At 35.2% G+C, this 22,497-nt stretch overlaps 3 protein-coding genes across 7 annotated transcripts in view; 1 reads left to right on the forward strand and 2 right to left on the reverse strand.

The window, feature by feature from the left end:
* Positions 1-641: 641 nt before the first annotated feature.
* Positions 642-5,610, reverse strand: LOC119635222 (origin recognition complex subunit 2). 2 transcript variants are annotated; one of them, XM_038029919.1, is made up of 6 exons: positions 5,463-5,610; positions 3,418-3,798; positions 2,749-3,354; positions 1,843-2,676; positions 1,546-1,779; positions 642-897 (listed from the first exon to the last, which is right to left on the reverse strand). In XM_038029919.1, the coding sequence occupies exons 3-6, from the start codon at positions 3,335-3,337 to the stop codon at positions 695-697; spliced, it is 1,860 nt and encodes a 619-aa protein (XP_037885847.1). In that variant the 5' UTR covers positions 3,338-3,354; positions 3,418-3,798; positions 5,463-5,610; the 3' UTR covers positions 642-694. The 2 variants fall into 2 exon arrangements, with proteins under 2 accessions (XP_037885847.1, XP_037885846.1); XM_038029918.1 differs by lacking the exon at positions 5,463-5,610 and having other exon boundaries at positions 643-897; positions 2,749-3,991.
* Positions 976-14,907, forward strand: LOC119635243 (RILP-like protein homolog). Of its 4 annotated transcripts, none has more exons than XM_038029937.1 (6): positions 976-1,411; positions 6,502-7,139; positions 7,203-7,633; positions 7,693-7,788; positions 7,869-7,994; positions 14,478-14,907. In XM_038029937.1, the coding sequence occupies exons 2-6, from the start codon at positions 6,525-6,527 to the stop codon at positions 14,497-14,499; spliced, it is 1,290 nt and encodes a 429-aa protein (XP_037885865.1). In that variant the 5' UTR covers positions 976-1,411; positions 6,502-6,524; the 3' UTR covers positions 14,500-14,907. The 4 variants fall into 4 exon arrangements, with proteins under 4 accessions (XP_037885865.1, XP_037885874.1, XP_037885857.1 ...); XM_038029946.1 differs by lacking the exon at positions 976-1,411 and adding an exon at positions 5,886-5,985; XM_038029929.1 differs by lacking the exon at positions 976-1,411 and having other exon boundaries at positions 6,038-7,139.
* Positions 14,908-16,648: 1,741 nt separating this feature from the next.
* The window catches only part of LOC119644710 (microtubule-associated protein futsch), a 25,006-nt gene continuing 19,157 nt past the window's right edge, over positions 16,649-22,497 (reverse strand). Inside the window, 2 exon segments of the mRNA XM_038044422.1 lie at positions 16,649-18,232; positions 18,296-22,497. The exon segment at positions 18,296-22,497 is cut by the window's right edge and continues 5 nt beyond it. Coding sequence (XP_037900350.1) covers positions 18,063-18,232; positions 18,296-22,497 — 4,372 coding nt within the window. The 3' untranslated portion in view covers positions 16,649-18,062.

Below are 22,497 nucleotides of genomic sequence, written 5' to 3' on the forward strand. Positions count from 1 at the left end.
AAAAAGAAAATTTTATTTCAACTAGGGAACAGCGTTCATTATTGTATTATTATCAATCCCGGTTCAAAGAAAAAAGGTAATAACAACTAGGAAAATTATATTCGATCACGACCGAATCTTTTATACCGTTACACTAAGAAAGAACAAAAAGAGGAAAGAATTAAATTTTCATTTCATTTTCATTCATTTGCAAGAAAATACTCTACACGAAGGGTGAAACCGATTCGTATTTTGAAACCAAAAACCTGAATGCTGAGGGACTAATACAAGCTCATTTAGGCACGGCATACTACGCAACTGTCCATTAGATTGACAGTATCGGCAAGAAGCCCATATAGAGTGTCCAAAGCGAAGAAGGAGTTCCCAAATCTGTAGCAGCTTTAATGACAGGAGTAATAGTAATGGCTGTAAATACTAGGAGTATCTGTAATAGCTTTTCTTTTTTAAATAAAAATAACAAAAGCTGATTTTTTCCCGTTTATTTTCTTCCTAAAACATCAATGAGGAGAAAATTGCAGCCTTGATAAACTGTAACGAAAAAAACTCACCGCGATCGAAACAAAAGTTTGATAAAAATGAATTTTGAAATGTAAATAAAGTGTAGAAACACACTAATAAAGAAATTTTATGTGAATAGGAAAAATCAGCTTCAATTAAAATAGAATACAATGATATATTTTAGGATTATTACAAGTCATTTCTTTTCTTGCTCATCCATAAATTGATGCAGTAGAGACGAATCAATAGGAATGATTAGCTGTTCAGTTCCATCAACACTGCGTTTGGATTTCACCAACTTATGATCTAAAAATTCGGTGAGCTGAGCACGCAACACTAAATCGGAGCTAACTAAAAATGACTCACGGCAGCTCCAATATAAATCTTTAAAAGGCATGCCTAAACGAAAGAAATTAAAAAAATTGACAATAAATATTTTATATAGTTCTTAAAGTAAAACCAATGTACTTAAATAGAAAGCTATAGTCAGTTTTTAACAACTAAATGGAAACGTGCTCGAAATTGATTTACGGAATTCCGCTAATCGCGTTAAGACTCGCATTTTATAATTTCTATGTGTTGCTTAGTTTGGAATCAAAGGAATTTTTATATATCTGTTCATATTTTGATGGCTAGTGCAAAACGTATGTATATGTAAATTGCAAATAATTTCCTTGAACTTTCATGCAGCGAGAGTTCAATATGATGAGGTCTTATGATTAGGATATCGGTGGATGGACAGGCCAATTTGGCGTCTGCCTTTTTTGGCGGTGCAACTTTGGATTGTCTATTGATTAAGTATACATACGTTATGGAGCCTACAATGGACATTTTTCCGTATGATCAACCGAAAGACGAATTCATTGCCAATTATTATCTTTTGATGGTGTGTATGAAGGCTTTCATCCCTATAGTAAGTACATATATAAAATTTTGTTTACTCCTTTTGCACTAAGCATAAGATCCAAAGTCCATTTTAAGCCCGATATGTGAAAGTAATATTAATATATTTTGCTGTATTGATTTAATTTAAAAATTTTCAAGTACCTTGATAATTAGCCGTTGGCTGGTGTTTTAACTGATGCTTAACAATAATCATATAAACTTTTTTCGAATTTGCCGTTAGCGATAAGAAAACACTGCGTAACGATGACAAGGCCAATTCACCAGTGTATTGTACTAGTAATGAATTTTCGTACGCCGTTTCGTCTGTATAAGGTAACATGGTCGTGCAATCCCACCATGTAAAATTAAAATTACTAAGTTTCGTGTTATCCCATACTATGTAAGAAGAAAAAAACCCTTAAAGTTGAATAATTAAATTTAAAGTATCTAATGTCTTACATAATGATGTGTTTATGTGATCGATAGAGGCTATCAAGTGAATGTTTGCTACTTTAGCCAATCTCGATAAAATAGTTTGACTTCTACTATTTCTTAGCATCGGACCATCCAAATTATGTATTATGAGATACAAATGCGTTTCAGGTATTAAAGCAAATTCCTCTTCTATCATGTCTACTGTTTCATGAGGATTAGTTGGACTGATGCCTAGATCTAAGATATTATTTGCAATGCCCTCTAAGATATCTTTCAAAGTTAGACTAGGAAAGAAGCCGTTTATTACCACAACTGGTTGCTCAGCTAAGATTTCTCTATGAAACGATAAGAGCAATTGGCGTTTTGAGCCTAAACCATATACTAACAAATTAAAGCCTTCGTGCAGTAAGTAAAGCCATTTTGTGAAATTGGATTTATACTCTGCGATCATATCGTTTATCGATTGTTCATGCTCGGCAGAAAGCTTCATATCAGATAGCAAAGCAAATAAACGATCGGTAGATAAGCGAGGATTTTTCAAACGATCTAAGGTATGATCGGAGGTATGAATTTTACTGCTGGAGCGTTTTTGAAAGTACTCATCACTTTCGGGTATGTAATCGGAAGGTGTTTTACCCTTAGCGAAAGCGGAACGTGACCGTAAAGCTGACGGTGTTTTCGGTAGCACTGGTATGATAATAGGGAAGCCTTTTTTGTTTTTAGAGGGAGTTTTGGGGACATCATCTGCTGTAGAGGACTCTTCTTCATCACTACTGGATTCAGTGTCGGAAAGCTCAAATTCGCTATCATCTACGGAAAAATCGCTGTCCGCACTATCGTCCAAAACCTTACTTATATCTGCGCATTTCGATTTGAAAAAAAAAAAAAAAATTAGTAACTTGCAACAAAAAATGAAAACTAAGAACTTACGTCTTTTAACTCTACTTCTAATATGTGAAGGAGTTTTCGGCACCAAAAAAGATTTACGAGTTGCTTTTGATGTTGATGCAGGCGTTTCAGGTATGCTGGCTGAATATTTTCCTCTCGACTTAGGAGTACTAAGTCCTTTTTGGGCACTTGGTGTGCTTAAGGCAGCCAACGCCATGCTATTTTTCTTTTTCGGTGTGTTGAAGCCGAATAACACTTTTCCACTAACTCTCACTTCTTCCTCTAGCAATTCCAAATCGTCCAAACGGGGGTTTGTAGGAAGTAGAACGTCCATTGCCTCATCAACACTCTCCAATGCATCCTTCTTCTCGTTAATTTTATCATCGCAGTCATGTAAAGATCTTCTAGAATCTGCCTTACTGCCTGAAAGCCTTAACGTTGACAGTGAAACTGCTGCTTCTTCATCGGAATCCAATCCAGTAACGTTCACTATACTAAAATCCGTATCACTTTGGGAATAAGTAATTGTTCGGGGTTTGCTTTTATTTTTTAATTTAGACGACATGTTACTTTGCCTTTCGTTTTTACCACTTTGTCTCGTAGTGCGTCCTCTTCCTGATATAAAACTCATTATGCAAACCAAACTAACTAATTCACATAGAAATATATCTTCAGTTTTTGTTAAATGAAATATTCTTCAAAGAAATTTACTCGTTGCGCTTCCATCTACGTTTTTTGCGCCAAACACGGCAATGACAGGAATGTATTCACTTTAACAACAACTGATGGTCTTCTTCTTCTTTGTAATAGAATTAGAGCAAGCATTTTTTCTCCTTTTTGAATCAAATGCTCAAAGATGTATGTATGCTCAAGCAATCAATTTGCTACAGAATCGAAGGGTCTTTAAAATAGAAAAATATATTCAAATAAAATATATTCCATTAGCACCCTTCGCTTCAAAATGTCCGGAACTATACTTCATGTTAAAAAAATTGGAAAAGTCTTTGGTTTATTAAAGGAACATAAGCTCTAAATATTTCTACTATTTTAGTTACCAAGCAAGGTAGATACACCCAGGTTTTATATTGACTTCTAAAAAGAAAGAAAAAAGGGGAACATTTAGAGTGGAATAACACATTTTTTTGTATGTACAGACAATATAGGCAACCATATCGAGAATTGTTTTTCATTAAAAAAGACTTTAATGATCCGTACATTTCTCCCAGAGTATGCTTTTTTGCACGATTATTATATTGTAAGGATCTCGACTAGCAACTCAATGGTGGTGGGTTCATATCTCAAGTGTGGTAGACTTTTTAATAAAGCCGAAAGCCTTAGATGCTTGTGCTTTAAGTGTCTTTAATCTTAGAATTTATTCTCTGGCTAAATTTGTAATAATAATAGTAATATTTGAAGGAATGTGTTAAGCAAAGTGCGCAAGCTAATACAAGGGATGATCTTTGTTTTGTAGCAATACTTTTCATACGAATGTTCCTTACTAGCACTGACATCAAACATTTTTCATCGCCCGATAACCATTGCGATGAGTTTAAGCATTTGAATAATAGAAGAAAACGTAACGCTTTTCTTTTTGCTGCAGGCGTGTCATTCATATTTGAAGGCGATTCATTATGATGATTCGGGTGGTGCATTTCGTTCATAGTCATTTAATGCTCTGCCAAATCGTAAGTGCAAGTTTTGAGATATTGTCACCGAAATCGACCTGTATATTTCTCTGTAAGAGGTTGATCGAAGAAGTGTAAAAAAAAAAAATAAAATCACACGAATGCCAATTGCAACTGGCCAAACCCGTAAAGAGTACATTTTCAATATTCCAGGTAACTTTTAAAGAAGAAAGTGATCAAGCTTGCGGAAAAAAACTATCAGGTACAGTACTCATCATCGGCAATAAGCCGCATCCATTCTTTAAGCGTGATGGCAAGATGCGAAGATCAACCTCAAGCAGGAATTATGGGCAACTATCGTTCAGGTGGCAATATTGCAAGGTAATCAAATTATAGTAACTATGCGGGATGAAGCAATAAAATTCTATATAGTCAAGTATATAAATAGTCGGCTGCTTTTATCAACAAGGCTTCGTGACACGGTGACCTGCAAGGAAAGAGCAAAAATGGAAAAAATGGACGATGGTTCGTGGAGAATAGGACTTTAATTTTCTCATTAGATTTTGTGTGTGCGTTCCTTTCTTCGTGGCGTTTTAATGTCACTGATGTTACAGTCTGTATCTATATAATCAGATTTTATATCAATACATTATTCGCTTTGCTTTTCTATAAATAAAAACATATAAGCTGCATTTCTTATTAGCTTAATCCAGGCAATCTTAATAAACCAAAAAGAAACTTGCTTTTAACATGACAACAAACAAACAACAAAAGCAGAAAGCACACTGACAAAGTGATACACTACACGTGCGCCCTCCGAAATGCAATACGTGAATCTTAAGAAATCCTTATACTTGTTAAAAGATGGCCGCCTCTCTTGTTGTTTCAACGACAGCTAGCAAATAACAGTGAATGGCTAAAATAATTGGATATAAATAATTTATTGGATGACATTATGATCAATTGAATTTAAAAGCAACTTATGCGCAAGTGGAATAACACAAACTCAAAAATGTTTGGTTTCATTGAATATATGGCAAAGGAGAACACATGTCTCTCTGTTGCAAACATTTGGAATAAACATATTACACTTTTCGACACTTTTTTTCTTTGCCTTCAATGACATTTTACCTTATATTTACAATTAATGAATTTCTAGGCAATAACTATATGGTATTACTATGGTACTATATGATATTACACGAAATTTAGCATTTTTATATATATAGATGTATACTTATGGACGAAAATCTGACGCAAGAGAAATTTGTACGTAGCCTTAGTAAGTTTTGCATATAATCTATGGTCAAACTTGCCAGAGTTGTCTTGCCTCGTTATTTAGGTATTAGTTATAAATATCTTTAGTAAGAGTGCAGCAGTAAATACTTTATAGGCGAGAAGAAAAAAGACGAAATAAATATTAAACTATGTGCGTCAACGAGTTTTGATAACAATTATTTAAAAGTTCACAAACTTAAATATCGTAAACCTATTTAGTTAGAGTCGCAATGGTGTGCGTGTGCTATTGACTAAACCGTAAAAACAAAAAATTTCTTCGATTGGAATTTTTTAATTCTCATTTTAATTTAGAAGTTGGAGAATAGTTTCTATTTACTTTGTTTAACTTTTTTTCGGGTTTTAACTGATTAAATATGTATGCACCAATTTAAATGCTTCCAATTTTATTCCTTCAAGTTTCTAATTTTTGTTGTTTTGCATTTGTTCTTTTTAGCAGACTATTTGACATTTCATTAAAAATATTGCAACAGCAATGTTGCCTGTTATTTTAATAAATGTTAAGAATTACATTTATAGTTATGTTAGATTTCTACTGTCATGCTCTTCATTTTAATTAAGGCATAGTCGGTCAGTAGAAAATATATCGGTCACATCTCACATCGCATCCTCTCCCTTATACAACAATAAGGAAAAATTATACATAATTTTGTTTATATATAAACATATATGTACATACAGTAAAATTATAACTATATCCAAATTTTTTAATGATTTGTTCCTTCGACGTTATTAACAAAAGATACGTTTCTGTTCGCCTACGCGACAGAGAAAATTGAAGGGAAACATTGTAAATAAATTTATTTTAATAAAAAATTAAGAGTGCAAGGAACTCTTTGAAGAAGCATCGACAAATTTTTTTAAATATCTAAAGGCACAAAGAAAACAGCCAAACGTATGCCAGGCTTTCACTTCAATGAGATGGGTGAAATGGTGATGGTGAATGTTGACGACATCGGCGTTGTTGATGTGTATGATTTAGCATCCGACATAGGCAAAGAATATGAACGAATCATAGACCGATTTGGTACCGAAGCTGTGACAGGATTAATGCCGAGAATAATTAACACTTTAGAATTATTGGAAGCTTTGGCTACTAAAAATGAAAGAGAAAATGTTACAATGCAAGAGTTAAGAGATAAAATTACCCAACTTGAAAGCGAAAAATTGGAAAAGGCCGAATTTCGGAGACGTTTTGAAAAGGAATTGGAAATGATTGAAGAACAATGGCGTACGGAAACTAATGACTTGGCTGATTTGGTTTCGTCACTGCAGGAAGAGAACAAGCGACTTGTCAAGCAAACTGAAGATTTACAATCTGCGTCTGCTCAATCTTCTGGCTTGGGTGCCAGTCTCACGGAAAGTATTATTAGTATAACGAACAATGAATTACATGCCGCTCTGAGCGACACTCAAGTACTGCAAAGATTGAAAGAACAAATATATCGACAACGTGACGATCTTAAAGAGAAGGAGAGAGAATTGCAGGAAAAATATCAGGAAAATGAGCATGTAAGTTTAATATTTGCATGCAAATCCGGAATATGGGATATCTGAACGCTAGTTTTTTTGCAGATGACTATACAATTGGAACGCTTGAAATCTTCTGGAAGAGATACTCGTCGCCGCTGTACAATGCTTCAAACTCAAGTTAAAACTTTGTGCGAAGAACGGGCGGATTTTCTAGCTCAACTTCAGGATCAATACAGGGAAATTAATAATTTACGGAAACGTCTTGGCTTGGCTGAAAAAGAAAAGGAAGATCTGGTTATGTCACAAGATGATACTTCTAATGATCCGAACCGACCACGTTACACCACTCGTGAGCTGAAAGAGCTAATAAATGAACGTGACGAACTGTTAACTATTATACAGAATTTGAATGAAGAATTGCAGACCTTGAAACCCAGTAAGATTTCCTCGAAATTTCCTAATTCTGACGATGATTGCGATATAAAAGAAGATGGTGATGACGAACTAAAACATACAAGCGATCTCATAGATTCGTAAGTTATTAGAATGTATAACGCAAGGAACTATGTTAAAATTTTGTCGCCATTTATAGCCATTTTGAACATGACGCACCCGTTCAAGGTCCTCTACCCTATGAGCCCGATGATGCACCATGGAAGAAATCAAGCGAATCGGGTATTCGAAAATTGTAAGCTATGTCTTGACGATAATTTCTTATATAATGTATGTGTATGCTTTTATAAAACTCTTTTCTTTTTTTGTAATTAGTTTCCGAAAACTTTTCTCCGACACTAACAGTAACAGCAATGGTTCTCAAACATTTCAAAAGCGTTCTTTGGCTACACTTTCAAAAATGGCTCTTTCAGCTTCCCCAGCTTCAACTGGTGATGCAAAGTAAGTGCCATAATTCCATACGGCGTATAATTAAAAAAATCAATTGCATCAGTTAAATATAGGAAAAACCCTTGTTAACGATAAACTATCGTCTATACCCATTACCAGCAAGAAGGGGACTTGACAATTTTGTATTTTAATTCCCACATCGCTCAGAAATCGATTTTCACATTAGAGATTTTATAAAGTATATATATATATATATAGGTATTCGACAAGCCTGAGAAGCCGATTTATTATTTATGTCCACTTGTTGTCTGCGGTTGCAACTCTTAGTGACAAGAATTGCGATGGAAAGATAAAACTTTGCATGTGTATGCGTATTCATTCCAAACAATAACATTTAAAAGAGGCCAACACCTTCTGCAATAATTAACTGAATGTCATGTAGATAAAAAACAAGAAGGAAAAAAACGTTAAGGTGGTGGGTATTTAAAATTCGCGTAAAGCGAATAAACTTTTTAAATTATTTTGTATCGAGTAATTTTTTTTTTAATATACAAACATATTCAAACCGGGATGATATATTATGCAAAAGTTGGTATTCGGAAGTCAAATTTGATTCAATTATCAGATTTATTAGAATAAATTAAATTACAATTTTCATTGAATATTTACAATTATAAAAATTTATATGAAATATTTAGGTGTTACAAGTTGCAAGATAGTTGTATTTGTGCATTCCATAACTGAAGAATTATAATGTTTCAAAACAAATGAACTTAAAATGTAGAATAGTTAATAAAGATTAGTTAATAATACGTTCAACTGTGAACATTTACTTATCTTAAGGGTTTTACTTCAATTTTTTTTATTTTTATATCTTCTAAATATGTCGCACCTTTATTTGATCTTTTTTGCGAACAATACGTGTGTAACACCTTTAATTGAGCAAAAAATTTAAAAATTATATTTTCAAGCAATTTATATAATTACACGCATTCGATATGTTAAGTTGAAGTGAAATACATAAACTGTTACAAATAATCGTAGCTCTGTGCACATACTTGAGCGTGTATTTTTTATTATTCGTGATTGACTTGCGGATTAATGGAAAAGAAAAAGTATACAATTTACACAAACAAATTAATTGCGTTATCATTTTTATTTTATTTATAATTTCACTCCAACAAATTCGTCGCATCGACTACGTTCAGCTTCCTCATGACAAAGCTTATGACATTTCTCAAAATGAATGATAAATGATGATTATGATATTTCTCCGCAAAGTATGCTTTTCACTTTGCGTTGGCTATTGAACTCTTCAAATTTCATGTCTGGATAGAGATGTGTCGACACATTGTTGCCACCAGTACAGGATCTTGGACATACGCTCGCGTTTTATTGTGTGTTGGATTGTTGTATTATGTTTTTGTTTTCTTATTCAAATTTTATTAAAATAACATTTTTTTTCGAAATCTGTACGAAATTCTATCGAATCTACGTTTTTCTTTGTTTATTGCTCGATAATAGAGCAATAGAGTATTTTTTCTTTTTTTATCTATTCTCTCGACATGTTCTCTTCTAACCCTTTGCACACGAATCATTTTTTGGTATGGCATTCATCTACCCGACAGTAGTTTTAATAAAAAACTGTAACACATCAAACATAAGAATTTTAAACAACATGTTTCATGTTTACATGTTTCATTTTTATTTACATACTACAAAGATATTATGTTAATATTAAATTTTATAATTTCCCTCAGTGTGATGAAAAATGAGCATATACAATTCTCATTCATTTTGCATGTATTGTACGCCTTTAGAAAATGAGCGTATACAATTCTCATTCATTTTGCATGTATTGTACGCCTTGAGGAAGCGCTCTCGAAGGTGCTTCCTAGCTTTTTCAGGACACTTCCTTCTACCGTCCTCCGCGTTTATTTAGAATGTTATCAACCAATCTAAACACCATCTTGAACTCATCTTCGCTGCTACAAATTTCGATTCCATTTTTATGACTTTAAGTCATAAAAAAGTAATTTTAATTACCAATGCTTTCGCTTAACAGAATATCAAAAAAACGTTTGTTTCGATTTTGCTTATCACTGTTTTCGCTTAACAGACTATCAAAAATTTTGCTATGATTTTGCCAGAAACTCTGTTCAGACTGAATGATCTAAGTGTCCACCAACCGATATATACCAGACTAATCTCATACCAAGTAAAAAAATTTACAATACGGGCACAATTTAAAGTACAACATTATATAAAATAGTGCAAAAGATTAAGATATTTAATGCATATTTTATTTTTTCGTTGTTCAAATTTAGAAAAGATCTTAAGAACTTGTGTTTTTAAAAACATAAAGTTCGTTTAAGTCCTTCCTCCATACGTGCCAACGTGCTATTTCTCTTACAACTGTCTATAATACAGCACCTGACTGTGTTTTACATATACTAACATGGGAGTATAAGTGGATGTAGAGAACAAGTGCCTCTCATTTCTACCATATTGTTCGTATAAATTTGAGTAATCTTTGCTATAGCAACCCTTAAAAAAAAAAGAAATGAAGAAAGAAAAACGAAATAAAAAGTAGGGAATAAACTTAGGTGGCTTCAGAGTCGGATAGCTTTGATAAGACTAAGTTTATTAAGTCGCCCTACGACGTGTTTTATAGCTGACTATCCGTAGACCACCAGTATGGAAAATATTATGAATTCGGTGAGAAGAAATGAGAGAAAAATTATGAATATATAAGAAATCGCTACAGTTTACATTATCATCTTGACTAAGGTGAGACGGTTTGCCCTCTCGCTCCACAAATTTCGATGTTAACGATGCGTCGCTGCTTAGTCGACCAATCACTGACAAAGTTGATGAAATTCTTTAATGAATTTCGATTTATGCTATACCTGTGGAACTGAATATTGATCATAAACCAGTTTTAAACCCTTCAGACAAGGCTGAGTACAAAAAGAAGCTCGATAAGTGAAGCTGCAAAAACAGTGGCAAACGTCGAATTGACGCCATATGAATTAATGCTTTGATTGGAAACAAACCATGCATCTTTATTCGCTTTAATCTTCCCAGACGATTAATTCAACTCATTCAAGAACAACAAGTTGTTGTATCAGGAAGCAATGGAATTAAAAGGCGTAGTAAAGCTAAAGTCAAAAAGGATGGGAATCACTTTATATTTATACTAGTTAGCCTATCTGGCTGCACTGAAAATGTCATCTTTGAATATGCAAATGGTATTGGAGTTAATCTCTGCCTGCAAAAATTCCACTTGAACGATATGCGACTTGAGCAAAAGCGTGCAGCGTGCTGTACATCTCATGACAGACAGCATCAATTTATTACGGGAACAGTTCAACGACCATGTAGGTTCCAAAAAATGCCTATACGAGCTTATCGCAAAATTATGCAGCATAACCCTGTTGGTGCTTTGACTTTAGGGTTACGTTGGAGCGTTGACTCACTCCAATAAATCTCGAACCTTCAATAATTTTACTCACCAAGATTTTCGTATTACCGGCAAAAATTGGTTTTCTAAAGTTCAATTTTTCAAGATATCCGGAGACGGTCATTTACATGGAACCATTTTTAAATGAAAATGACATGATCCTATATTATCCAAAAAAAAAAAATAATTTTGGTATCTTTTATCGTTTAGTTTTTATTACACAATACACAAGTAAGAAAGTTACATTCGACTTGGGCCGAATCCTGTGTACGTAGCGCCACTTATTTAACAAGCCGCGTTAGGATAAAATTCTTCACCAGTTTCAAATTCGGAATGTACCTAAGCATGTCCGTCTGCCTAACTGTTTAGAAACTAAGACCTCCCCCCGTTCACCAAAAAGATGTCGCCTACATCTTTGCAAAAGAATTTTAAAATGATCCAAACTGGTCAGAAGACACGCCTACAACGCCCACAGGCGTAAACAACGAAGACCATGAACACCTTTGCTTTACACGATTTTGTTTGCTACTATTTGTATTCTGAAAATAGAGAAATTCAATCGCGCCCGCTCAATATTATAGAGTTTAACAACTTAATTCCTTTCTTTTCGTTTGGTCTTCCTTAGGATAAGGGTAATTAGCGGACTGAAAGGTTCGATCACGACCGAATATAATTTTACTACTTGCTTACAGTTTTGATCACTATCATACTTTATCGACAATTGTTAAGTCTTTACTCGTTACCGATGGTACATAATCCACCGCTATCGAGTTTACTCGATATCATAAAGCATAAAATGGTCCTTGAATCGATTTGAGCATGTCGTCTGTCCGTCTGTCTGTGGTAATCATTCTTCTAGTCATAAAATTGAAATTTTCTGCTTCAAATTTCGCAAATGTATTGGAAGTTCTCGCACGCAATAGTTGCATTGGTATTGAAAGGACACGTCCACAGTACAACCTAACCTTCGTTTTTGAAAACCGTGGTGTTCTCAGTTTAAGTTGGACTATGCGTGTATTCTTTGATTTAATCCACTCACTTTGTTTTGAGAAATTTTAAGCCGATATGTTAATTTTTACGTCCGGCAGAACATTGGCCGATTTTATATGAGTACACCTAATGCACTGTAATGTAGTTTATGTAGGGATATGAGCCAAAGGTTGTAGGGTATCAACTGCTCCCTTACTAAACCCTCTTCGCTTTTTATTGTATACAAAAGCCAAATTTTTTCAGTGCACGTTGCCTCTGCTTGCATTCCCGACTATTTTTAACACACGCAAGTGCCCTTGCAGCATTTGTAAACAATTATTTTATTACACATATGGTGTACGATTGTGCGAGTACATGCCAATAATTCCTTTGCTATTCGCATATATTGCCTTTTACCTGTATATAGTTATATTACTTTGTTTACCTACACCAACAATTGTCCTGCGTTCATGGAAGACGTATTCACTTTGTATAGAAGTATTCATGCCACAATTTATATAGATAGAGACATAAATTGTTTTACGCTAAATGTATGAGTATTCAACATATATACATAATATATCACTCGATAAGTGTCCGGTCTGACACACACGTATGGCAACACTGTTTGTAGGCCCATATGATTTTTGGAAGGTACCGATCTTCAAATGATACGTATCAATATTATGTGACATTCTGAAAAATAGTTTTCAGGTTTCAGTGCAAAACTAATAATTTCGTTAGTGTATTAAACGTTGCCTTTCGATGACAAAAAGTATCGGCTTGGTGATAAAAGGACGGTTCTTGTTTGATGAAAAAATAAATTTGACGATGATTTTCTTATTTTAAACAATGTCGCATGGACACGGATGATATTGAATGCTCTGGTCGCCCGAACTCGGCAATTGTTTCAGAAAACATAAAGAAAGTGCGCCAAAGCCGTTTTAAAGAAGAATATTAGAAAGCAAGCCGTCTAAAATCACAACGTATTGGAGCCGTTTGAGGATTTTTGCTTGCAATGTATGACAATAAATGAAATATAGAATTATCACTACACTCCATAGTCTAATCGAGACAGCAAGTAGCGAAAGGCTGATCAAAAAGTAGAGTACTAAAGTTATGGCGTCCGTGTTTTGAGATGCGCATGATATAATATTCATCGACTATTTTGAAAAGAGAGCGGGGATCAATAGTGAATATTGCGTAGCGTTACAAGCGCCTTTGAATGACGAAATTGCAAAGAAGGTGAGTTAAACAAGAGACTTACTGATTGATACGATATGTATACATATCCATTGATTTAATTTAGTTAGCGTTACGGTAGCAGTTTACCCTTGCTACTAGTCAAAACAGGTAAACAAAGGCAATAGATTGTACGCAAATAACTGTAAATTGTGCTCTTCAAAATTGTGTAGACTGTCTTGTCTTCCAAAAATATTAAATCACATTACTTTCGAGACATTCCATTACAAAACATGTTTTGCCAAATTGGAATTGTGAACTAATTCCACGTAACAAGTACAGTCAGAAGTACACAAATACACATCAGACTATATATACATATAAGAATCGGTGTATATTGCTGGCGTCATGAATATTTCCCAAATTGATTCACTTGACAACAAAAGAAACGAATATGAAGGGCAGTATTCAACACTAGAGTAGAAGTCCCTCTCTTGCTTCCACTCTCATGTAATGCTCTCTCAGCGTAACATCTTATTATTATTAATTTAGCCAGAGAAATAAATCCTAATACTAAAGTCTTAAAATACTGGCACCTAAGGCTTTCTGTTTTATTGAAAACTATGCGAAAATTGCGGTTTGCATCAACGATTATGATTAATTTGTGAATTAGTCCCTTAGCTTAACGCTAGCATACACGCTACTTTAAATATCCACCACACCGCATGTAATTGTCTAGCTCTAGACACTTGATAATCATGTAGTTTAACTCGACATCAGCAAGGCACGTGTGGTGGGTCAATAGCTATAAAAGCCGCATGCAACTATAAATCAGTTTTCAGTTTCGTACAGCGACAGCGAACTCAAAGATAACTTTTACTAACATTTTCAAAAGATCTAAGCATTGTATTCTGTAATAGATTTTGCCTCACGGCGATTTGATCCAGACAAAGGCGAGCCCAGTGAGATATTGTGTTCTGCAATAGACTTTGCTGGGTTAATTCTCAACCTGAAGTGGGGCCGGGCCTTTCACCTTTCTTGTCCTTAATTATCCTACTGATCCAGATCCGTGAAGTACTTACTTTACGAAGATTTGATCCAGGCAAGGGCGAGCCCAGTAAAATATTGTATTCTGTAATAGGCTTTGCCTGGCTAATCCGCAACCTGAAGTGCGGCTGGGCCTATCGCTTTTCTTGTGCTTAATTATCCTGCTGATCCAGATCCGCAAAGTACCTCACCCTTCATGAAGATTTGGTTCAGGCAAGAGCGTTTCCTACCCAGAGCAACTACAATGAGACACTAGATCCTGGGGAGGGTCTTTACCTGAGTGATTCCGGCCTGGAGGTAGAGAAATGGATCTTCTCTTTCTCAACCCCCACTTAAAAAGAGGCAGGTGGTTCAATGGCGATCCGGTATATTGAGGTACGAATTGCGTAATAAACAAAACGGTTCATCACCACCGAAACGTAAAAGGTTGTGAGATATTTATACATCGTGAAAACACCCATCAACACGTCGTGTACTGAACACTGCCTCTCCTTTTTTTTGCTCCCAGAAACCAAGTCTCTAATTATGCCCTCAAATCTCTCCTGCTATAAGCCCGATAAATCTAAGATTGTATCTGACTGTGAAAGAATAATAAAAGAAAATAAATTCCACCAAAAAGAAGAACAAAGATTAATTTTATTTAGTATAAATATTTTGGAACGAACTGCTAGAGACAGCGTTGGGTGATATCCTAACCGTAGAACGTATCGTTACCAGGTAAATCACAATACTTGCGATTTGGCGCAATTTATACTCAGATATAAGATATGTTTGTCATATGTATGTCGGCTTGGAGGTAATTTTATAAAAACCCATTTAGGTTAAATGGATTTGCTTGCGCTGACACATTCATTTCTTTATGAAATTCCGATATCGCATTCTTTATTGAAGATGGCTTGGTTTGACATATATACGCAAACAGCTTTGACTGTAGAATCGTCTAAAAGATTGTTGTGACGAATGATAAGGAATGGAATAAGATTTTTTATTGTACATTAGTTGATCAAAGCTCAGATATACCACTGTCCAATAATACATGCTTAAGTTTACCCCCTCATAATGGAAAGTTTCTTGTCCATTGAAGTGATCATCAGCTCAGATCAGATACATAATTTATAAACGTTCAATGTATTTACTAAATTCAAGATCAAAGATCAAAATTTCGGAATCGAAACTTTGCAATCAAGGTTGGCTCTGGCGCTCTGTCAATACATCTATTCCATGCATGTCGAATAACTTTTTTGTTGCTTAAAGAGCATTTCGATTTTTTCCAAAGTAAAAAAGTAAAATATGCCGAAAATCCTGTGTTTGACGTTCCATATTTGAAAGAGAAGCAACCTTTAGTATTAATGAGTAAAATCAATTGAGTTTTTTCCATAAGGAAGCCTTGTTAGTTGGCTGTTAAAAAATACAGTTAAGTCTTCTTTTGGGAAAAAGAAAAACAAAATCACGTAGACCGTAACGCGATATCGTGTTAAATAAATAAGTTCTAACATTATATATTCCATGAACTTGGCTTTCTTGATACTAAAACCACGCAAAGGTTCCGACAAAGTTTTCTTCACGGACACATGGCTAGTCAAGTGAGTCGAAGTGAGGATATTTTATAAAAACATTCGTTTATCGCATACAAACACCTTTTCGAGAAGTATTCTGAGTAAGAGTAATTTTTCATATCAGTTATGGAAGTCACCGCAAACAAGCTCTACAAAATGCTAGCAAAACAAAATGTCCAGAAGTCAATTTTTCATCAAATATTTCAATATTTCTTTATAAAAAATAGTACAATTAAGTAATGGCAATTAATGTCCTATTCGTTCAATTTCCCTTCACCTGTGAAAATTGATATTTCATTAAAAAGCCATTTTGTAGTTGGTTTTTCACAAATTCGTTTATTTATTTAATTTTTTTTTTTTTATTGCTAGGTTTTTGTATTTCACTATCTGACAGATAAGCATGATAATAATTTGTTGATAAGAACGGTAGCTATATTGAGTTGATGATCTCAAATTTTGATTTCATTTAACTAATAGTGCTGCAACATACATATGTTATTTTGTTTCGGATTTATATATTTTTCGGGGAATGAAGGTTTTGAATTTACTTAAGCAGAGAAATTTTTGAAAGGTACATTATTAAGAAGGCATAAGGCAATAAGTTTTAAGCTCATTTCAGGGCAATTTTTAAGGATAGATGTCATGCTGACGTGTTTACGTATTATACCACAGATAAAATTTATATATGGGCGTTTGTTATTAGTATGGATCGCATACAAATAAAAATTAGGCAAAATATTAGTGAATATTAGTGAATACACGTGCGGAATGGCATTGCAAGCGTATGCAATGACAAACGCAATTTGATATTTGAAGTACAAATTGCGCATATTATCACTTTCTATGCCCTTGCTAAATAGCAAGGCCATTATGATGCATATGTAGGTCGCAAAAAAAAAAAAATAAATAAATAAAAAAACTCTACATCAGCTTAATGCTTAGAGCTAATAACTATGTCTCTCTTTTCAATACTGGTATTCTCGTAGCCGCATCGCACGCGCATGCGATTGAAAGTTGAAATTCGAAATAAACAGCCTAAATTGAATTCTTTATTCAATTTTGCAATTAAAAAAAATGAAAACTTTTCGGATGTTTTTGATAATAACTCCTATCTGAAAATGTAATTTGCAAATATATCCGGTTAGCCTGGTCCTGATAGCCTCAAAATAACACAACGCCTTTTGCATATGTATTCACTTGAGGCTGAGGTATATTTCCCGGCGATTATAGCGTTTTTTCGCTTATGAATTGTTTTTCATTTAGCTATAGCCTACGTCGGATTAAAATGAAAAACCACATTAATAGATAATATCTCTCTATTTATGTCATGACGAAGGCACCGCGTAACGAATCGCGAATAGGAGAAGACAGTCAGTTCGTGTCTATAAATCTGCGTAAACTTAGATAGATATCATTTTTCATCGAGATCTGTGTAAGTGGACTAATGTGTTAATTGATTTACAAATGATTCAGTTTGTGGAATCAATGGATGTACAGTGTTTTCCGTTTTATAAAATTAGCGATTGTTTTTTTCTTTTTTTTTTAAACTTTCTAAACTTCAATCTTGAAGGTTCATACGAATCGAGAAACAATGAAAATTTATTCACCTGTAATCACAGGAACCTAAAAATGTGAATCATAGGAAAGTTGAACGCTTTTCAAAATATGTCAACATAATTGTTAGAACGAACTTTATTTAGATTGTTTATTTGATTTAAAGTTTTGCAAATTAAAAGCTTAAGGCATTGAGTGCGCAGACCTTCAAGCTTTTTAGCTAAAAACCATGAAATCGTTCATAGTTTAAAATTTCAGAGATGGCAATGTGCTACAGAAATTTTGTTGTGATGGCTAAGATGGAAGATAATATTAATTTTCAGTAAACGCAACAAACATCCCCGTGGCCTAGAACTCTAGGCGATAGGCTGAGCAAGAAGTTTCATGATCTTGTAGATTGATTGTGCAACGAGAGGCTGAAGGTGAAAGGTCTATATGGTACTTAGCTAACAGTTCTTCATTTTCAGCTACCCAATAACCTAAGACGTCAGTATCGTATGTTGGGATGATGGTAACTTCTAAAATAAGAAATAGTATTATTTAAGATTTTTGTTTAAATTAATTTTAATAGCAAGCGTTACCTAATTCTTTATCTTCCCATGTTTGCTTGGCCTCTAATAGAGCATCGTAAACTTGGCGACTGGGCTCGGTACCAGAAAATACATAATAACGAGCTCGTACTCGTTTGAAGAAATCGACATGAGAGTAATAAGAATTTCCATTGTGAGGAACGTAGGTTAAGTCGACATAGACCGGAGAAGGTTTTTTGCCTTTATGAGGTGACTCTGAACGCTTGCGTAGATTCTTTTCGTTATTAAGCCGGGTCTTTGTTGCAGCCAATCGTCTTTCCCTTTTAGGTGTGGTGCGAACGTCTCCGTCCACTGGTCCGGGGGCAGGAGACGGTAAGCCTAAGGGTTTTCCCCATTCCTTCAGCTTATCATCGGTTGTTTTCGACAACGACGATGCAGACGTCATTTCTTCTGATTGAGATGAACTAATAGCAGTTGCGCTTTCGGTTTTTTTGCCTTTTTCCGTTTCCATTTTTAATGGAGTTGACGAACACGCTTCGCTAGACTTCACTAGTTTCTGTACATCAGTTAAGGGAAATTTTGGTTGCTCAGCACCGGTTACTTTTTGTTCTATTTCGTCATCTTTCGAAGGTGAATATGAATATTTTGATGTAACTGATGACATTACTTCTGCTCCGCGTACCTCAACATGTTCTTTCAGAGCTTTTTCAAATTCCTTGTCAGCTTCGTCTAAAAACTTATGATCAGTGTGCAAGCGTTCAACTGGTTCCGATGATTTTGTTTCAAATGTGTCTGGCAGTGCTCCATAATATGAAGTGCTCATTGGATCAGACATTTTGTGACTAAAACTGCTGGTGACAGAACGAGCTGTTGAATGTTCTTCGCTACCGTACTGAGGTGGTATGTCATCTTGACTGTCATCAACGTCAAAGTCCGAACGTTTGCTAATTCCAGAGCTAGAACGTTGAAGATCGTAAGAAGCTCCATGTGATGAAGCAATGCTCCTTGGCGAACCAGGAACATCATCATCACTTATGTATGCTCCTGCAGCACGCTCATCATCGCTCCCAGGTGTTGAGGAACGGTAAATACTTCTTAGCATTGCTACCTCTTTCGGTAAAATCACATCGCTCTTATCGCTTTCACTTGTGGTTCTTGTAGTAGTTACTGTAACTTTTTCACCTTCTGGATCTGAGGAATCTGTGGTAGTGACTGTTTTCTCTTCGGTTACGATTTCTCTACCATCAGCTGATATTACTTTGGTGACAGTGGTGATAGTAGTCGTTATTATTTTTTCAGTACTGCCACTTAAGGCGGAAGTTTTTCCAATACCACGTAGTTCATGCAGATCAGGGAGTGCTTCGGAAACTTGATCTTTTTTCAAGACAGATGCTAATGAAGTTGGAGATGCCGTCATTGAAGCGAATGTATTAGCGGACTTAAGTTCGTCTTTGGTAACTTGAGGAAAGGGGGAAGTAGGTTTGGGCGAAGACTCTGGTGTTTCAGTGACCGATTCGCGGTCAAGAGGTGTTGGGATTGATTGACTCTCTGATGTTAAAGCTCCTGGACTCGATTTCCCACTAACGTCTTTAGGCGACAAAGGGCCGCTGCTTGGAATATTTGTAGCAATAATATTATCGCTTAACATCGTTTTAACAGTCCCAGTTACACTTGCAGTCACACCTATAGAGGATCGGGATATACCTGGACTTACTGGAGCTGTGGGAGGAGTTTTACGATCCATCATTTCCTTATCAAGAGTGTGGGATATTGACTCTGCCTGAACAGTTATTTTGGAAGATTTTTGACTAGCAATATCGTCCTTTAATTGTTTATGTGACGATTTTATCTGTGCTGAAGATTCTTCTATGTCGCGATGACTAATTATTTCCTCCTCGAATTGAATATCTGCAGATGGTTTATATATACTAGTAAGCATAATAGGGGCGATTGATTTGGAACGAATTTCTTTGACCTGACTTGTTGATGCATCATCTAGCATTTCACTTTCTTGACCACTGCTTGTTAATTCTTTTTGTAGTTCTAGAGATTCACTTAGACGGACTGATTCCGTCTTACTTATTGAGCTAATTTCTTTAGTGCTTACTGTAGTTTCAGTTTCTACCGCTGGTTGCTTTGTAAACTCTACTGAACTTTCTGGTTGTCTTTTTTCTTGCATTGATGCTTGTATTTCGCTAACTATAGACTCCGTGGAACATTCTTCGGAATATATTTGGGAATCTTCACCCTGTGTTAAAAACTCGGATTTTGTAGTAGCCTCTGAAGCCAGGATATTTTTGTCATCGCTTGTGGTCATTGTGTTAATTTCGGAAGTAGTTATGTAAGAAGTTTCGGTAATGATTTTCTTTATTTTCATTGTTGTAAATTCTTTGCTTGCTTCTGCAGTGGTAGTGAGATCCGATTCCGTTGAATGATCAATTTGTGAACTCAGTAACAAATCTTCGCTTTGAAGTTCTTTAGACAACTTTTCTGATTTCAACAATTTGAATTGGGATTTTTCTGATTCCTCTATTTTATCTTTCTCTTCTATTGAAACTGGGCCGGATTTAAAATCTGGAGAAGATTTGTCCGAATCAAGCTCAGCTTTTAGTGTGACATCTTTAATGTTCTGTAGTTCCACGGTCTTAATAGTTTTCAGCTTTTCCTCTAGTTGTTTTTCATCAAAATCTGGTATTATTTCGTTTATATCTTTTTCAGATTTTAATACCTTCGCAACGTTAGACACTATCTTAAACACTTCTTCCTCGCGTGGTGAAATTGGACGTGCGACGGATTGAGTGAGCAAGGTACTAGATGATACAATAAGCGGAGATACTTTTTGTCTTTCTTCTTCTTCGTTGATATCATGTAAAGTAGGCTTATCCCTTTCGGTTTCACTCAAACTAAACTCTGGTGAATCCATAGTAGTAATATGTGTTTCTCTTAACTCAGTTGTAAAACTTTTCATCTCAAGTGGTAATTCGGAAATTTTACATTTATCTGATTCTACTTTAGGTTCTATATCTCGTGCAAGCGTGTCAAGGGTTGTCGTTTGCTTAAGAATTATATCTTTAGATACGGACGTCGATTTTTCTTTTTCCGCCGTTTCCACGAATGAATTTGTTGTTTCACTTGTCGTTTTATCTAACTTGCAAATGGTTGTTTGTGAACGTGATACCTCTTTAGGCTCCTCAGACCGTTTACCATCTGCAGTCGTTTGGTCGGTTGTTATGCCATCTTCCTTGACGTCTTTATCTTCTTTTTTTGCTGCTTCACGTCTCTTTTCCTCAGTAACTTCCTTCTCTTCGGTTAGGCGAATATCAACCTCTGTCTTTTCGGATACTTTACTTTCTAACGAAGATACTATTGTTTCAGACCGGGCTTGATCAATTACTTTTTTAGTCCCCTTAACATCTTCAGGTACATGTATAGGACTGTGTAGGTCCTCAGACTGGATCAAAGATTTCTTAGACACTACCACACTTACTAATGACTCTGTACTTGTGAGTTGATCTGCTTGTGCAGTTTTTGTCTCAGACGAAGTAAGTGATGATTTCTTAACTTCGATAAGAGTTTTCTCAGATTTCTCGGTTTCTAGGACTGATTTTATGGATTTCTCAAGTAATTTTTCATCTTCCTTAACACTTTCGATAGGTGATTTCTTAGGTTCCTTGCTTTCTATAGTAGATGTTGCTGATTGTAATCGAATTTGATCACTTTCTTTCTCATCCCCTTTAATACTTTCCGCTATAGAAGCAGCACGTGATGTTTTTTTAGAATCATCTGGTGATTTCCTGCACTCTTTGCTTTCAACAGGGGATGTTGATTTTGATCGGAATTGATCGGTTACTTTGACGTCTTCTTTAATACTTTCTGCTATGGAAGTGGCACGTGATGAAATTTTAGACTCGGAACGTGATTTTTCAGAGGTCTGGCTTTCTTTAGTGAATGTTAAAGGTTCTGGTTGATGTTGATCACTTACTTTAACATCTGGTTCAGTACTTTCCGTTACAGAAGGAGCAGGCGGTAGTTTCTTAAAATCGGAAGGGGATTTTTCAGTCTCCTTCCTTTCTGTAGTAGACATCACTGATTCTGATCGAGATTGATCAATTGACTTGTCATCTTCTTCTACACTTTTTATCTCTGAAGCAGCAGGCGATAACTTTTTAGACTCAACAGGAGATTTTTCAGACTTTTTGCTTTCTACGGTAGATGCTACCGATTCTGGTCGTGCTTGTTCACTTATTTTGTCA

The sequence above is a fragment of the Glossina fuscipes genome, unplaced genomic scaffold, assembly GCF_014805625.2.
Source record: "Glossina fuscipes isolate IAEA_lab_2018 unplaced genomic scaffold, Yale_Gfus_2 0, whole genome shotgun sequence".
NCBI lineage: Eukaryota > Metazoa > Arthropoda > Insecta > Diptera > Glossinidae > Glossina > Glossina fuscipes.

Bases quoted from the DNA above. Each gene is read 5' to 3' on its own strand.
- LOC119635222 (XM_038029919.1), bottom strand. From the start codon at position 3,337: ATGAGTTTTATATCAGGAAGAGGACGCACTACGAGACAAAGTGGTAAA. The intron at 1,780-1,842 runs GTAAGACATTAG...CTTCTTACATAG, and splicing joins TCACATAAACACATCATTAT to TATGGGATAACACGAAACTT. The intron at 898-1,545 runs GTACTTGAAAAT...TCTTTCGTTTAG, and splicing joins GCCAACGGCTAATTATCAAG to GCATGCCTTTTAAAGATTTA.
- LOC119635243 (XM_038029937.1), top strand. From the start codon at position 6,525: ATGCCAGGCTTTCACTTCAATGAGATGGGTGAAATGGTGATGGTGAAT. The intron at 7,634-7,692 runs GTAAGTTATTAG...CGCCATTTATAG, and splicing joins ACAAGCGATCTCATAGATTC to CCATTTTGAACATGACGCAC. The intron at 7,995-14,477 runs GTAAGTGCCATA...ATTCTGTAATAG, and splicing joins GCTTCAACTGGTGATGCAAA to ATTTTGCCTCACGGCGATTT.